Source organism: Centruroides vittatus, unplaced genomic scaffold (assembly GCF_030686945.1).
Source record: "Centruroides vittatus isolate TY-2023 unplaced genomic scaffold, ASM3068694v2 contig_476, whole genome shotgun sequence".
NCBI classification, from domain to species: Eukaryota; Metazoa; Arthropoda; class Arachnida; order Scorpiones; family Buthidae; genus Centruroides; species Centruroides vittatus.
The window spans coordinates 909,222-924,419 of record NW_027122268.1 but is presented as its reverse complement, the minus strand read 5'-3'; the positions used below and the strand labels follow the sequence as shown (position 1 = coordinate 924,419).

The window sequence follows — 15,198 nt, the reverse complement described above, 5'->3', positions numbered from 1 at the left end:
TTAATCGAAGAAATGCGATATGCGAACTAAAGGTTGGAGACACCGTGGAAGTAGATGGTAAAATTTTGATTAAAAGAACTTGTGATTATGAAGTTTTCTTTTGTTCATCGCAGTATTTTCAACTGTTTACAATAAGTCGTCATATTCTTTACACTATTTTTGGTTTAACTTGTTTTTCTTCCCTCCTCCTACTCTGAGGAAACTAAGGCGACTTTTATTTTTTAACAAGTTTATGATGGTTCGATTAAGTCCACAATGGATTGGCCAGATGACGACAGACGAAACCCGACACGCGGACAGACAATCTCCGAAAACTTTCTAGGGTTTTTCCATCTTGATTTTTCCGGAGCGGTAGGCTGTCACTTTAACCTCTCGGCCATCTGTCTGTCTGCAATTTAAGAAGAAAAGTTTGCATTGACTAACACTAAGATTTACTGGCCGAACCCATAATGGGCCTTCTAAAAGAGACCCTCTTAGTGCCCACAGGGCGGAAAGAGTTAAAAAAAACACTAAGATTTTTAAAAAGTTGAGATGAACGCTTAGACAACTTTATTGTATACGTAAGATCAACTGGCTATTTTAAGATAAAATCATGAATAACTCGTGTTTAAAACGTGGTGTTAGACAAAATGTCCCCTTCAAACCGAATGCTAAATCTGCCAGAAAGTTGTTCCATTTACATTCAATTTATCCGAAATTTTATTATAATCATCAGCAATTTTATGCAAGTATTGCTGATGAACTGAATATTACAATGAAAATTAAAAGTATAGTTTCTATTGTTCTAAGATTGGAATAGTTTGATTTTACAAAAAAAAAACAGGAAAAAAATCTTAATTTTTTTTTATTTTGTTCGTTTTCAAATACTTAGTGCTTGTATCTATGCCCCAGGTGCCACAAATTACATTGTAGTCATACTATAGACACGGTGTTTCAAAGAACGAAGATTCTTTAAAACACCGTGTCTGCAATTTAAGTTTCATACTATACAAAGTCTTACTTCTGTACAACGAATTTACACGTGATGCTATTAAATGGTTACAAAAAAGATTAATGTTTTTAAAATTTACCTTTATTTTTACATTTAAAGTACATATAATTTGAATAAAAACGAAGCCTGCTGATCTATTTTGTGTATTATTCCTCTGTATATTTGCGAAGTAAATATACAGAGGAATAATACACAAAATAAGTCTGCGAAGTAAGTCTGTATATTTGTACTCGAATACAAGTTTTATAATCTCAAATTTTCAGGTTGCTATAAAATTTAAACTGTAACGGTCAAAAAATTAAAGAATATTTAAATATAAAATTTGTTTCGAATTTTATCAAAATGACAATTTTAAGGTAATATTTCATAAAGTCGTGTTTTAGGAAGATTGCAATCAAACCCCATTACAATATTACGTTATAGGTTTATGCGAAATCTGCGTTAAACCTGTTTCACAATTACCCTTTGAAACGCTGAAAACGGGCTGATGCGATTTTCTGTTTTGACAATCATTTTCACACCGGTGTAAAAATTGCGTGGATTCCGGCTCTGTTGAATTTAACAAAGTATGGCGATTGATCAAAAAATGACCTCCCAAGGTTTTACATGTTTGAAACTCGGCCTTGAAACGTAAACGTAACGTCCAGTAAATATAAAGACGTACCCCAAACGCCATGTTGTAAAAATGTAACAAAAGTAAGTTGCCGACATTTACGGGCAATAAGTTAATTGCGCGTCAGTAAAAGCCTAGGGACTGTCGTATGTAGGTGGTGGCGGCAGAGGCAAAGATGACAAGTGTCTTACAATAACAGTTTATTTTAACATTAAAGCGAACTTACAAGGTACGATCTAAATCATCTGTTGGGCGAGGAGCTCCGTCTTCTCTTTTTTTCGACTTTCGGTTCGGGGATTTTTATACGATTTTCCCTCAAATCTTCCCCTCTTGATTGGTCTCGGGTACCTATCCCTTTTTCTCGATTGGTCATTCTTCTGTTTCTAAGTAAGACGGAAACCAAGTCCGGCCGGGGTAGGCGCCCGAACGTTGACAACTACGCTCGTAATTTATACCGTTTGCCCCCCTTTCTTGGACATCTGGCTTGACCGATTGGCCAGATGTTATGTGTCCGCCTAACCCCCCTCCGAGACTGTCCCGGCTCGCACGCTCTAACAGGTGTCCTTGACCATAAAGTCTCTCCTCTCTTTTCTTGATTGTGTACATCCCGACTTTTATATACGACTACCCTGACAACCCCCCCTCACTCGGTGGACATTCCTCTCGGTCGTTCATATCGTCTCACGTTTTAGCACAAGTGTTTCTCCTCTCGTTGAGTCTGCGAATCTATGGCCTCGACACGTGATCTCGGTCCGATTTAACCTCCGAAGGTTCCCGCTTTAGGAATTTCTTTTATAGTTAATCGAAATTCCGACGCGATTTTAGGATCCTCGGATGCCATTAAAGCTCTCGCTTTGTTTTTTCTCGGAGATATCGAAGATTGTGTCATAGTATTAACAGACGATAACTAGAAGCAAAATTGCAAACACGCGTACCGAAGAAGAAAAAACACGCAAACTCTGTAGTAACTGTGTAAGCCATACGAAGGTATAAATGGATAAAACTTTATTTCTATATAAAATTTAGTTCTTAAATCAGGATACACGCCATTTTTCACTACGAATTTTTTAAATATCTATTTATATAAATTTTACACATTAAATAATTCCAGAAGCAAGTTTATCTAATTTTTATAACAGCCACGTTATCGCTCTTAGATAAAATCTATGCACTTAAGAATTTTTGTTACGAGAGGTGTAGATTTCCACAACTAGTTTCTATAGCCTAGGGTATTTCTTATTTAAATAGCGTTCATTTAACAGAGTAGACAGTTTGTCGCCGTTCACAGATTTCCAGTAAGTTTGCTTGCTTATTGTTTCGTTTATTAATTAATTAGTATTTACAATTGATTAGATACCGCGCGGAATAACTTCCTCTCGTAGACATTATTCTTGTATTTTAATTCTTTGTCGCAATACTTTCCGGGTATATCTAATTTGCAGAGGTTTGAACAATTGTAATAAATACAAAATAATAAAGGATCATTTCTATATTTTTTAATGTAATGTTTAAAAAGGTGGTTAATTGTTTGCAATTAAATTGGTTTAAAAAACTGCTCTTGTTTTTTATATTATGCCTTATAATTTGAATATTCTATATTACATAAACTGTACAAAAATAGAATTTAATATAATTTTTTATACAAATTTTAGTAAAATATTCTTAATATGGCATTTTTTATTCTTTATTTTTGAAACTATCAATCATATTGTACATTGACCGAACGTTAAATTTTGATAAATCTAGGTCGACCGCTGATAACCCCTTCGAGCGGTTTCTAATTATTTTGAAGGAAGTTAAAACTTATTAAAGGGTGTGTTATTTAAAATTTACTTTTGTACGTAGTGTATATAAGATTTCTCGATTATTACTATTAAGAAATAATCGAATTAAAAGCTTAAAATTTATATTTTTACCAAGGCTAATATAAAGATTTCTCGTATTTATTTAACGTAATTATTGATACTACGACATTCCCGCAACATTTAATACTGTTTTGACAAAATTTGTATTATATACAGGATTTTAAATAATCTTAATTATTTTATAAGTTAAACGAGGAATAAAATTTATAGAATCTTCGATAAAAATTAAAATGAATTGGCATAATAATGAATTATAGTATTTAAATTATTTTATCAGTTTATTCGTCTCTGTTTATTTACTGTTGGTTCTTCAATCTTTAATGTTTAATTATACAATGTGTAAATATATATTGCAAAATTATAATGTATACAGCGGCGGATTGGAACGTGATTTTCAGTCTGGAAACATCAGGACCACTCGCCCACTTCACTAACTAGTTTTAGATATCCCCGGGAACTTTTCGGAGGGTGATCCGTCTGGATATGTCGAGCCCCGTCCCTCATCACCCGGCCGCCCCATTGTGGGCCTGGCCGAACCCATAATGGGCTTACTAAAAGAGGCTCTCTTAGTGCCTACAGGGCGAAAAGAATTTTAAAAAAGACTTCTGATCTAGATAGCCGGAATTCAATTTTCTGGAGTAAACAAAATGTATTAATTGCTGCTCTGGGGCTCACTCGGCCTTTATTGTAATGAAGACTAAGTGAGCTTCAGTTCATTGCAATGAGTACAGTACACCTATCCTCTTTTTACGCCATCCATTTTTTTCTTACACAGGGAAAAACAGTTTATTTAAAAATTTTTAAATTTAACTTTTCGATAAATTGATCAAATTGTAAACGTTTGATTACATTAGAAGATTCTCAGTAATACAGTGGCATACCGAGAGGATGCAAGGGGGTGTATCGTGCACCGGGCGCCCAAATGGTCTCCGAGACAAACTATATGTGTTTATTGGCGTCCCTCCCCTCTAGAAAGTGTTGGGCTCCAGTTATGCCCCGGGCGCCAGTTATGTTCGCTACGCCACTGCAGTAATAAGGGGTATGTGTAACGCACATACCCCATGTGTTTCAGTAATTTTATATGTATATATTGGAATACAAAAATGGATGTTGACAACTCATCTTCGTAAGGCAAATAAACATCAAAATGTCCACGAGACAGGTCTTGCATATAACTAAAACGCAGTCGCTTCACGGGATTTCCTTCTACACCGAATTTCTCATACAGCTCGCCATTGCAGTAAACTTCGAAAGTTAACAGAAATATTTGTCCCGCTGCTACTAACTCGCATAAACCTCCATAAACAAACAAAAATCAGCAATTTTACCAAATTAGCAACAACTGATGATTGAGAACCTTAGTGAAGTACCGAGAGGGGGCTATTTCTATCAAATTGCAAAATCCTGGCGGGCAAAGCCGCGGGTAACAGCTAGTATTATATGTACTGTATGTTCTGTACCGTACATCAGAGAATGCCGTATGTCGATTTTGTGTTTCCTACACTACCTTGTGTTTACTGTATTTACGTACTACAATAAGAATTGAAAGTCTCGTTTTTCTTTTGTAAATTGCTTATTTTTTCATTTCATCGAAGTTGTGATCCAATCGAGCATTTTCGTACGTGACGAATGTATTGTACTTTTTACGCAATTTTTTTTTTCTACATGGAATTCTTTTGAACGTATCCACCGCGCAAAAAGAGGTATAGGTATACCTTCTCGGCATAAATTTTACATATGCCTTTATTTACTTATCTGTAAATAAGAGTTACAATTAAAAACTTGTGCTAGTTGTAAATGGAAAAAATAAAATAAAATTTAGGCCCAACTCCTTTTCTTAAGCTGGACTTAGCCTAATGTGTTTTTTGTCCATTCTTTTAAATATTTGAAAACTACCGAATTAGTTTGATTTCAAATTTCCCGATATCCAATAATTGCCAGTCGAAGCAGCTAACGTTATCCCAATCATTCGAATAGGGCAGGGTAATGGCACCAGTAGTCAATCGTTTAAAGCTGTTTTGGACTTTGATATTTTATATTACGATGTGTAATAACGCAAAAAGCAAAATTTTTTTATGAAAATAAAGTTTGTTCTATACTTGTAATGGAAAAGAAAACAATTTTTATTTGTTCTTTGTTTAAATTATTTAAAAAATTAATTAATTACACGGGCTGTTCACCCAGAAGTTGACAATGAAATTCCCAAGTCCGACCACTGATGTTACAATTATCGACCACATAAGCCAACTGCAGTGTTTATTTATATAAATTTAGTTGGATAAGTGGGAAATCTTATACATGAACATTTAATTTACTAGACAAACATCACGTATGAGATGCGTTGTTGCGGCAACATCGTAAGGGGTTCCCGCTATTGGTGAACATTTCAAATGGTATTTAATTTTGCTTTTCAGTGATCCCAACTTCATTTGTATTTAGTGACGCAACAACTTTTCTGCGTTTTTCCCCTCTTCCACTACATTTCCTGGAAGATCTTTCGGCGTTTTTCTCTGGTAACCTTTCCATTTTTCTCCTTTTGTTTTCTTCTGTTTTACTTGCTTTTTCTCTTTCCTTTTTTTTTTTTTAAATGAACTCTGTGAATTGCATGCAATAGCACTTGGTGGGCATTCTTTTCGTTCACGTTTCTTTTCTGTACCAATTAGTCATGACCAATACAAATGACAGGAGACACATTTCCATGTGATGTACTGTACATGGAATTGCTAGAGATAGATTTGAATAGGACTGGATTGTTTCAGAATTTCCAGAACTTGATGCGGCTTGGTAGACTCTTTTTGGCCTCTAATAGCAGAGAAAGTATCAGAGAGTGTTTTCTCCATATACTGATTTACTTTGCGTTTTTGGAGTTTGCTTTTTACTGGTGACAATTTTATGCTCTGGCACTTGCAAAGTTTTTAAAAAAGTATGAGTTATACAACTGTTAATTTTGTTATTTTCAGTTTTTGTGGATGATTTTGATGACTCGACGTTTAAATATTAAATACCCTGGAATAACAGGCATGGTGCGTCAGTGGTTGATCACTGGTTATTCTGCGCCATTAGTCAACCAGCGTAGTGGCACGATGTTTATGGCGGTCGACAACTGAGTTTTCCATCTTCATGAGCCTCACATATGTTGCAACCATAAAAGGGAGACTTGGCACGTGCATTTTTAATCATGGACACGTGTCACAAATAAAGTCACGAACTCCAATACTCGATCACCGCGGTCGAACATGCCAATTTATGGAATCAGTATAGCCATAGTCGACAATCATATTATTTATTAATACATATTAAATCAGAATTGACTTAAATTGTTAACTACGGCAGGCGCTTTGATAGTTCACCACCGAGGCCGAATGGCCGAGCTGTCAAGATGGCAGCCTACCGCTCTGGGGGGCCCGAGATCCAATTCGCACGGGGATTGTCTGTCCGGATATGTCGACCCCGTCCTTCACCGTCCGGCCGTCCAATTGTGGGCCTAGACGAACCCACGATGGGCTTGCTTAAAGAGGCCCTCTTAGTGCCCACAGGGCGGAAAGAGTTTTTTAAAAAAAGATAACTTACCACCAACGAAAACAAGTAAGCGAGCTCAATAATAGGCATTTTGTAGAAAATACGCCCCCGAAACACAGAACCTTTATCTTTCAAAGACTTGTCAATACTTCACGTGGTCGACTACCAGAAAAGGTGTTGGGCAGTAATTTTTCTAATCCCCGTGAGTGAGGCAACCTGTTACTTTTACATGCCGTTGAGAATGGATTCATCTTATGATGCTTCCTGTAAAAATAGCTCGTCTGAAACTGTTCAGATGGACCAATTATGCACGGATTTCCGTTCAAATGGTCGACTACTGGAAGAGGTCGGCAATAGGGGTCCCACCCTATTTTTTTTTTTTTTTTTTTTTTCGATTAGTAAACCTAAAACGAAAATTAAATTGGAATTTCTTCAGGTACTTAATTCCTTTAAGTTTCTCACTATACCGAATCTGGCAATGTTTCATTTTCCGCGCTTTCTGCACTGTCGACAGAGTACCATTTTAAATTTTTAATCCAGCTAAAATGATTTCAAATTTAACTTGGTACCTAAATTATTTAAATATTTTGTGGAATTAAATTTTTTTTAATATTTCTTCTAGTGATTTGCATATTCTTTCAAATGGGTATCTGAAGTGTGATCTGTAGGGAATAAATTCCAGCATTAGTGTGGAGTTGACAACACCACTTGCTATGATCTTGGCATGAACTGTCACAGCTGGTGGCCAGGCTATACACTTTCTCTTGGATATGTTTTTGTGGCACACTTACGTGACACTCCTCAATTGAATCTTAAAGTCAAAAGACAACAATGAGCTGCTAGTCAAATGCATACTTGCCAACCATCAGCATTTTGTATGTTCTGTCAGTGGACAGGCTGTTTTTCCCTTTTGTCAATGTTTTTACAGAATTTGATATTTTCACATAAACACTTCATTTAATGAGTCTAACACCAGTATATAGTATATGCTGACAATATTGTGTGCATTTTATTATGGACGACCGAAATGAACCGGAACAACCTTTTCGGATTCGTTCGGTTGGGAACGAACTAAGATTGATATTTTTATTTTACGTTGGTGTAGGTATAAGAATTTTAGCTCAAATATGATAATTTTTAAATGGCAGATATGATAAATTGCATCTTCAAGTCTGGCAATGTTAGTGCCCTTATGTTGGCAGTCAAATCAATTATGGCCAACTCGTCGTCGGAAGGAAATGAGTTACTTTTACAGTTAGAGTAAATTATTGAGCAGCACTACAGTTTCTCTGCCCAGAAAGAAGAAATCTCTGATTTATCACTTAAGAATATACAGATTATATGATATGAACTTTCTCCAGAAAAGAAACTAGATGGTTCTTTGACATTTGTGAGATTTTACGAAGATTTGTAATCTTTATAAAATAGTAAAATAGGCCGACGATGGTTTTGCCACATGGCATTGCGGGGTCTCCCGTGAAAAAGACATTCTGGATGATAAGAAAAAGTAAGACAGAGATACGAAATAAATTATAACCAGAAAAATCATTGTCCGTAATAACTGCAGTGAAAGTCGACATTTTTCTAACGACACTCCAGCTATTCCTCATACTAGAGATGCGTGGGTATGCAAATGCTTATTTTACATATATACGGCATTTAATTCGATAATTTGTTTAGACATAAATTATTGATTTAAATGCTGCACATATTACACTCATTCCTTGTTAGAACATAATCCTTTACAGAATAGAATTTTATATTAGCGAGGTCGAGGCCAAAGTTTTAAACGCGAAAATGTATGTTGGACGTTCGGTGCCACTTTTCCGTAAGCCTAGAAGTTTGACAATGGCATTTGGAATGTCAGTGGAATCGTGCATTCATCATTGTTAAGTTGTATAACTTATGGATAGTACTTATAAAATTGATTCATTGATAGACTATCAAAACTTCATTTGTAGAAAATATAAAGTCAGATAACAAATATTTAAAGATTATTCTAATAACTTTTTAATATTCTGTAGGATTTAGAATGGTATTTAATTATGGATTACCACCTGCAAGAGGACTTTATGATCCACAATTTGAGAAGGAAGCATGTGGTGTTGGATTCATTGTTAATATAGATGGAAAAGCTTCTCATCAGGTTATTTTTAAATCTATGATAATTCACAATTATCAATATATAACAATTATTTTATTAATTTTTAAAATTTATTTAAATTTAGCTATTACGCGATGCCCAAACTATTTCTGAAAGGATGGAGCATCGAGGAGCGTGCGCCTGCGATAACAATACGGGGGATGGAGCCGGAATTATGACAGCAATTCCTCATTCATTCTACACAAAAAGATTGAAGTTAGTATTTAGAATTAGTGGAATATATCATACAAAAATTACTAATTCGCTTATTCTTTATTTATTACCTTTTCTTTGTTTTTAGAAATGATTCTGATGTAAATTTGCCATCATTGGGAGAATATGCTACAGGAATAATTTTTATGGAGGAAAATTCATCAGAAACTTCCAAAACATTATTTGAAAATTTAGCAGAAGAATATGATTTGAAGGTAAATGAGGAATTCTTTTAATTTTCAGTAAGATAATTGAAGTTACAAAGCTGTTGATGTAAATTTAATAAATTGGTTTTATATAACATTAATCTATGAATGTAATGTTTATTCACAGATTAACTTATCAAAAATAACTTAGAAATTAAGAAATTGATAGAGATTTATCCATTGACAAGAATAAAAAAAATTATATTCTGAATGTAATTGAATTGTTGCTTATGATTATTTAATATATTCTGCAGATTTAAAAAGCCTTTCTCTGAAATATTTTCATTCAAGTATATCGATTTATTTTATGGATCATTATCAAAATGGAATGATTTCTTTTAGGGAAAAATGGAGTACTTTTCTCCATTCGGTATTTCTTAAGAATTAAATTTATGAAATACTCTTTAAATTATTTATGTATATCAAACTATAATTCTGATATATTACAAATTATTTTATGTATTTGGAATATGATGAAATATAAATGCTTTTGTCTAATCAAAAATTTCTTTAAATAATCCACGCAATCGGTATATGCTTATTTATGATTTTGTGTTTTTAAGATTGCCAGGAACTAAAAATTTTTGTTAGGTATGATATTTCGTATGTAATGACGTTTTTCTTCAAATTCTACATCAAATAGAAATTATATACATTAAGAAATTTACAGTGGTGTAGTGAGGGGGGTGCAAGGGGGTGTATCATGCACTGGGTGCCACTCGTAGAGGGGCGCTCAGATGGTCTCCAAGACAAACTATATGTGTTTCTGGAGGGGGAGGGGGATGCCAATAAAGTGTTGGGTGCCAGTTATGCCCGGGCGCCAGTTATGTTCGCTACGCCACTGGAAATTTAGTAACTATTTTAATAATTATAATGATTATATTTTACAAAATCAATAACTACAATAGTTTAATTAATTAATTTGATACTTCTTTCAAATCAAGGTTATACATTGGAGAAATATTGAGACCAATGATAATTTATTGGGAAATGTAGCTCAGTCATCTGAACCTTACATGCAACAAGTGTTTATAATTGGACCAAAAATGAAACAAAATGAATTTAAAAAACAGGTAAATATGAAAGAAAATTTAAAAAAAAGAAGAGTTTATTATTAATTGTATTCAATATGTAGAACATTATATTTTTATATATTTTTTCATTAATTTTAGAAAATATAATTTATTTTCATTTCATTTTTTCATTCATATTTTCATTCAATGTCATTAATAGTATTAATAACATAAAATATCATTGACATATTTTAAGAATGGAAATATGTATCCTAAAACATTCCTAAAACATAAAATAAATGTGATGATTTGTCGTAATTCTTCAAAAAATCATGTAGACCTACTTTGTACTTTGACTAACTTGTAATTTTTAGTTAAAAATGCTAATAGAATAAAGTTAGTTTGATAATTCTATATTTAATATTTATAACATTGAAAATGTAGCATAAAAATTGATTTTCTTAATATGAATTTTTGTAATTTCAATGAATAAAATTGATAATTATTATGTAAATAAAACAGAAATCTGTATTTTCAAATGTTAAACTTTTTCATTATAATGAAGGAATGGAAATTTTAATGAAAACTTCAAAATAAAAAGAACGATTGCTATTCTCTTTATATTTATTATAATCAATAAATAGCTGTTTACTTTTAAGTCAAAAAAGAAAGATTGACAACAAATGTTTTAGGAGCTTTTCTAATCCCAGCATCAGATTGTGCTTTGGACTTTAAAAATAGAACAAGACTCAGTTGTTGGAGCATACGGGTTCTTAATCAGAATTCGCATTTAAAAATTTTCAAACGAGTTTTTTGTTTTAAGAAACAACTTGTCAAATGTAAATTCTATATCCTTTATACTTGTTTTAGCTTAATCCTGTAAGAATAAATAATTATTAAAATTATTTAATTATACCAGGTGACCTTAATTTAAGTAATTCAATGCTATCTATAGAGATATTTAGCAGTTCAGATGCAACCAAACCTGGCGTGGAGACATTTCAGAATATGCAAAAGACACATCTGTGAAAAATATAAAATTTATCACTGTGGCCCTTTTGACACTACAATCAACAAATATTTTATTTGTACAAGATACTCGTACTATACCAAGATCTTAGCAATGTAAAGGATCCTGTTCGACGAGGTCTTTGTACTGAAAGTGTAAAACCTGATTAGGGTTTTGAACAGGCAATGAACAGTGTGTTCAATAGTCAACTATAATTGATTCTCTGATGCTTCTGACATGCAGTGTGATGCTGTCTCTCAAGTCTACCAAATTTACAACATGATCTTGATAAACCACTCTAACTGTCTCCCTTTTCTGTGGCCCAAATATGACATTTAAAGATGTTGTTTCACTGAAGTAAAACAGTGCCTTGTAGCCACAAACTCTTCCATGACCACAACATATCCACTTCCAATCTGGCAAAGAACCACAACAAAAATTCATACAAATTAAGATCTGGACAATGAGGCAGTGAGGAGGTAGAAAATGCACAACTAATTACTCAGGTTATTGGTAACGTGTCATTGAAACTGCTGTATATAGCACCCTCTATGTCAAAGTGCTCCGTCTTGCATGAAAGTGGTTGACTCGGCCGTTGTTACTGTTGTAGTTGGAGTATGACAAAATCATTGAGCATGTCTCAGTATTTTTGCCCTGTTACAGAGCATGTCACAGACCTATTGGGACTAGCTTCTTTGAAGAAGAATGGTCCAAGGATAAATGTGGCTGTAAATCCATACTAGACTGTAATTTTAGTTGATTACAGTGGAATCTGCTAGAAAACATAAGGGTTTTCTGTGGCCCAAATATGACATTTAGGAGTATTAATTGTTTCTCTGAAGTGAAAAGTGTCTTGTAGCCACAGATTCTTGTAGCCACAGCCACTTCCATATCTACTTCCAGTCCAGCAAGGAAAATCAATGCAATAATCAATTTGGTATTGCTGTCAGTAGCAAGCAATTGCTGGCTGCGACTGATTCTATATGGATAATAATGCATCAACTTACTGCTATAATTCTAGCCAAGGCTAAGAGAATCTTCTTATAACAATTTGGCTGTCATTGCCATATTTTCAATTCCAACAAAAAATCCAATGCTGCTATAGGATAATATTGGAAGAATCAGATTTTACTGATCCGTGATACAGTACATTTCATACTGTATTATAGGATAATGCAACCACCATGACACTGCATTTGCACTATTGGAGCCTGCCTGCAACATTATTTATTGGCTGTTCAACATCAGTCGTAGCAACGTCTTCAATAACTTGTAAAGTGATAAATTTGCACCCTTAACTGGGTTGAATGTTCAATATCTAGTTTCCTCAAATCAAGTGACCATTCTTCCATGAGCTTTTGGAGTCTCATAAATTCTTACGATGACAAAATTCCCAAAATATAGTTGTTTTCATAAAACAGTTTCGGCAAGGTTGTGGTCATTGTAATGATAAGAATGACATTTAACAGTTGTGGCCTTTTATACCTGAAACTTGGCTGCAACAAATGTGTTTATGCAAAGGAAACTTTTATCAATGCCTGCAGCACCAAAAGTGTCATAGTTGTAAGTTTTGGTACTAATTTTATTTTTTTGGGAATGTATTCCAAATGTCCTGAAATGTCACCAAACAGATTTGGTTGCATTTGGACAAGTAAATATTTCTCTATACTTCTTTGAATAGGAGTATTTTAATTATGGTTACTTTAATTATAAATATAATTAGATATTAAGATTATTGAATAAAACATTGTTATATATAAAAAAAACTGCTTTTTTAAAATTGTTTTGTTTTGTATTTAGTTACAATACTTATAAAAATTAAATTATTTCAGTATTTTAAAGTTTTTAACAAGAAGAAAAACAAATAGAAATTTAACTTTTCTTTGTATTTAATTAAGATAGTTTTTTCAATAAAAGATTGTTAATGCATTAGCATATTAAGTTATTATTGAATAAATAAATATGCTTAATAAAGTTATTTTTCTGTCAACAGTTAAAATCAATCATTTTTATCTCATTAAAACATTTGTCAGTTGATCATGCTGTAAAGTATTGTGATAACTGACAGCAAATGAAATGTTATTAGTTTTGTTTTTTGCAAACAAAACGAGAATTAACAAACACTTTCTTGTTAACTTACAAACTATTCTTTAATTCACTATATTATCAGGTTTTTTGTACATTGGATCCCAACATGTAGGTAGTGAGAATACAAGATCCGGTATACATAAAACAACTCAATTATTATTACAAGTGTTTATATCTATACTTAATCTACTTACAAACTATAAGAAGGAAGAAAGAGAGAATATAAGGACAGAATAAGAGGAAGGTGGAAATACCCGGGTTTTTGCTCTGGATGCTCTGTGATACCGGGCGGGGTTACCGTTGTCTCTGATCATCTACTCCTATCGACGAGGCCTGTCTTGGTTCTTTCTTTTCAGTTTTAGTAGATCTCTCCCGTTCACTTCGTCGATAATCCACTTTTCTCAATATTGTCGGTGTTGAATCCATCCAACAAAATTGGCAGTCCAGTAGAAAGTTCTTGGCCTCCTTTAACGAACCGGATGGCTTCTTCTCCTTGATCTCCCTCGTCGAGTTTCACTTCCTAACTTCCTTCGTCCCGACTCGGAGCCCATTCTCCTCGACCTCCCTCGTCGAGAGCCGAGATCCCTTCTTCTTTTTATTTTTATTACTTTGTTTTTCTTACAACGTTGTTTTTTCTTATTTGTCGGAGGCATCACTCGCCACCAGATAGTAAAGCAATTAAGAAAGAAGTCTTTTTCTTGGTCAACAGGAAAGGGAGAGAAACAAAGAAAACTTTAAGCCTAACCTAAATTTATAAAAATATTAATTATAACATACAATAATATGGCCAATGCTATAGTATCTTACTATTACCACGTAGAATCTAAATTCAGTTCCACCCCGAAGCCAAACTAATACGGTAAATTAAGCAGAAATCTTTCCATCTCTGAAAGTGATTTGAAATGAGTAAAATTAAAGCAAGCATTCAAATCCAGCTACTGTCTTCTTAGAGTTTTAAATTTTTGAAATAGTTCAAATATTCTTAAGTTTTTCTTCAAATTTTGTTAATGTACCATAATTATAATTGTGTAAATATTCATATTATTGCTCCAACAAACAGAATTTACATCATTTTCTGACAAATAATATAAATCTGATGAAGCAATGAAATGAGCAATTAGTTTAAAAGTGCAGCAAGTTGGAATTAAATATTTGATTTTAATTTAGATTTATTATTAGACAGACAAATATATCTAATAATTTTACAACTTTTAACTTTTTATAGATGAAATAAATTTTATTGATTTTTAAACTTTGTAATAAATAAATGTATATTTTATACTGTATATTTTTTCAGGTGTATATTTTGAGAAAAATTGCAACTCATAAAATTCCATTACATGGTAATCGTTTTTATATATGCAGTTTATCAACAGAAATCATTGTATATAAGGTATTATAAAATTGCATAATTACTATCTATTTTAAATTATATATTTAGTTTATTTTCATTATTCTAAAATTTTTAACACGTTTAATAATTACTTTAATAAATTATTAATGTTAAAAATTGCTCATACTTTAGGAAGTTGTTGCAA

General features: G+C 33.0%; 1 protein-coding gene across 2 annotated transcripts in view; it reads left to right on the top strand.

The window, feature by feature from the left end:
- Window positions 1-2,775: 2,775 nt before the first annotated feature.
- The window catches only part of LOC136977827 (uncharacterized), a 115,953-nt gene continuing 103,530 nt past the window's right edge, over window positions 2,776-15,198 (top strand). The window contains exons 1-7 of one of the 2 annotated variants that reach the window (XM_067273408.1): window positions 2,776-2,899; window positions 3,351-3,417; window positions 9,013-9,134; window positions 9,217-9,347; window positions 9,433-9,559; window positions 10,495-10,623; window positions 14,958-15,053. In XM_067273408.1, coding sequence (XP_067129509.1) covers window positions 9,021-9,134; window positions 9,217-9,347; window positions 9,433-9,559; window positions 10,495-10,623; window positions 14,958-15,053 — 597 coding nt within the window. In that variant the 5' untranslated portion in view covers window positions 2,776-2,899; window positions 3,351-3,417; window positions 9,013-9,020. Of the gene's footprint in view, window positions 2,900-3,350; window positions 3,418-8,473; window positions 8,496-9,012; window positions 9,135-9,216; window positions 9,348-9,432; window positions 9,560-10,494; window positions 10,624-14,957; window positions 15,054-15,198 lie in introns of those variants that run through there. The other variant, XM_067273407.1, reaches the window with a different exon arrangement.